General features: G+C 55.7%; 1 protein-coding gene across 1 annotated transcript in view; it reads left to right on the top strand.

Moving 5' to 3' along the window:
- Positions 1–5: 5 nt before the first annotated feature.
- The window catches only part of IFFO2 (intermediate filament family orphan 2), a gene marked incomplete at its 5' end in the record, with an annotated part of 43,533 nt that continues 40,842 nt past the window's right edge, over positions 6–2,696 (top strand). The window contains one exon of the mRNA XM_006094064.3: positions 6–571. Coding sequence (XP_006094126.1) covers positions 6–571 — 566 coding nt within the window. The remainder of the gene's footprint in view (positions 572–2,696) is intronic.

Raw genomic sequence — 2,696 nt, 5'->3', positions numbered from 1 at the left:
GGGCCGGGCCAGGGCCATCGCCGGTGACGGCGGCGTTGCGGGATGACCTGGGCTCTAACATCCACCTCTTGAAGGGGCTCAACGTGCGCTTCCGCTGCTTCCTGGCCAAGGTGCACGAGCTGGAGAGGCGCAACCGGCTGCTGGAAAAGCAGCTGGAGCAACAGCAGAGCGAACGCGAGCGGCGGCTGCGCTACAAGACATTCACCCGCGAGCAGGCCGTGCAGACCGGGCCGGATCTGCTACGGCCATCCGCGCCCGGCAGCGGGCACGGTATCGGCAGTGGCAGCGGCGTGGCGGTCGGCACCAACGCCAACGCCGTGGCCCTGGGCGGCCTGCCCCCCGGCGGCGGCTCTCACCCGCAGCTCTATGGCCGCTTGCCTGGGACCATCTGGAGCTACACGCAGGTGCGGCGCACGGGCGGCGGCGGCGTGGAGACAGTGCAGGGCCCCGGCGTGTCGTGGGTGCACCCTGACGGCGTGGGAGTGCAGATCGACACCATCACGCCCGAGATCCGTGCGCTCTACAACGTGCTGGCCAAGGTGAAGCGCGAGCGCGACGAGTACAAGCGGAGGTGAGTGCGGCCTCGCCTCTCCCCCGGGGGCCGCGGAATGTGTGCGTTGCGTTCGGGAGGGGCCGGGGCAGCCAGCTGGTCCTAGCAGGTGGGCTGCAAACTGTTCGCAGAGGACCCTGCGTGCGCTGGGAAAACTCAGTTATCTGGTTCCAAGAACGGGGGCGGCGCTGACTACAGCAGGGGGCACCTCCGAACCTTTGTTGGGCCAGGCGCATTGTTTTGTAGGTGACAAAATAGCCATCGGTGTTTTAAGTCATCTCATTTAATTCTCATAGCAACATGGAGAGCATTCTTATCGCCATTTTATAGATGAGGAAACTAAGGCACGGAGATGCAAGTGGCTTGCCTGAGGGGACTTGTCTAGTAAGTGGTGACCCCAGGATCTGAACTAGTGGTTTGAAGTACTCCTGTCCAGTCTGTCTCCCAGCCTAGGTACTTTCCCAAGAATAGGGAGAGGAGCTGCCCTCCTTCCCCAGGTGAAAAGGAAAAACTCTTAAGTAACCCACTGACCTTTTGTTCCTTGAATTAAATGAGATCGTGTATTTGAAAACGGAAGCATCTCTGTCTAGCACTGGGGCTAGGGTCTGCCTTCTTGCTCCAGCTCTAGGATCCAGCTGGCTGGGCTGGGTAACCAGACCTACATAAGATAGGCCACAAGCTTTTAAAAACCCCTGCCTTCACTCCTCTCCCCTGCCATCCTATTGTCATGGTTTATTGGGCCTCAACACACTCAGCCCCGAAGGCCCATAGAAGGAGGTAAATCTTGGACTGGAAGACTGGACAATGAATGGACCAAGACCACCATCTCTGAGTAGGGTGCCAGGCAGACTACCTACAGGACCGGCCAGCACATTTCTACCCAGCCCAGGTCCCCCAGGTGGGAAAGTAACATTGTTTCCTGCCTGCAGCCTGGCTGAGAGGACTGTGGGCTCCACTTTCAGATGAGAGGAGAGGGGTCTGTCTGTCTGTCTGTAGCATCTCAGGCCTGGGCAGGGGTGTCCCAGGCTGGGCAACTCTGAATTGAGAACTTGGCTCTAAACTCCTGGATTTGGAGGATGTGCTGAGAGGATCTTTCCTTCTTCCACTCCTTGAGTCCCTGAGTCACATGAGCACAGAGGTCTGCCCAGGGAGCTGGGCATGGGTCTCCCTCCTTTTCCTCTACTGCATGGTTCTCAGCCTTCTGACCCCTTAAATACAGTTCCTCATGTTGTGACCCAACCATAAAATTATTTTCGTTGCTACTTCATAACTGTAATGTTGCTACTGTTATGAATCGTAATGTAAATATCTGATATGCAGGATGGTCTTAGGCGACCCCTGTGAAAGGGTCTTTCGACCGCCAAAGGGGTCGCGACCCACAGGTTGAGAACCGCTGCTCTACTGGGAAGGCTTCAATATCAGCTCCATCACCTGAGATTATTGAACCACTTAGGAGCCTGCTTGCTCATCAGAGGAACGGAACAATGAAATTTGCTCACAGTTGCATGAGGGGAGAGTAGGGTGGTGATGCTTTTTGGAAGGTATAAAATAATCAGGTTGATGGCATTAAAGATGGTAGTATCTTTGTCAAGCTCGCAGGACACAGGTGCCTGGAGTCTTAGGGCTGTCTCATGCAGGGCCTGGCTTTCTGGGGGTAAGTCTTTACCCCACTGTACACTGGCCACTCTGCTGGGCTGGTTGTCTCTCATGAGAGCTCTCAACTCCTTGTGGGCAGCTTCGTGGGGGTGGGTGGGGTAGACAAACAGGCACTTGGTCTTTATGATGAAACGCAGAGGGATGGGCCCTTCTGTCTGCCACTGTTGAGTGTGTTGTCATGCCCCAGGCTTGTGTTGTGTTGTGTTTTGTGTGTGTGTGTGTGTGTGTGTGGAGTTGGCTACTAAGGAGATGGGCAAACCATGCCCAATCTTAAAGGGAGGTAGGTTGGCATTGAGCAATGCTCTGTTTAAGTTGTACTCGGGGTGTGGGGTGTGATGTCAGCCTCTGGCGCTGGCCTGGAATGAGATGGGTGCTGCGGAGACAGGTGGAGTGAGGTGTCTCTCTTCCCGCCCTCTGGGATGTGTGTGCACCTTCTCTTCCTTCTTCTTTTTTTCCTTTTTCTGAAGTTGATTCAGGGCTCAAGTTGGAT

The sequence above is a fragment of the Myotis lucifugus genome, unplaced genomic scaffold, assembly GCF_000147115.1.
Source record: "Myotis lucifugus unplaced genomic scaffold, Myoluc2.0 scaffold_128, whole genome shotgun sequence".
NCBI lineage: Eukaryota > Metazoa > Chordata > Mammalia > Chiroptera > Vespertilionidae > Myotis > Myotis lucifugus.
The sequence above is the reverse complement of the archived record's forward strand: the minus strand, read 5'-3'. Positions and strand labels throughout refer to the sequence as shown.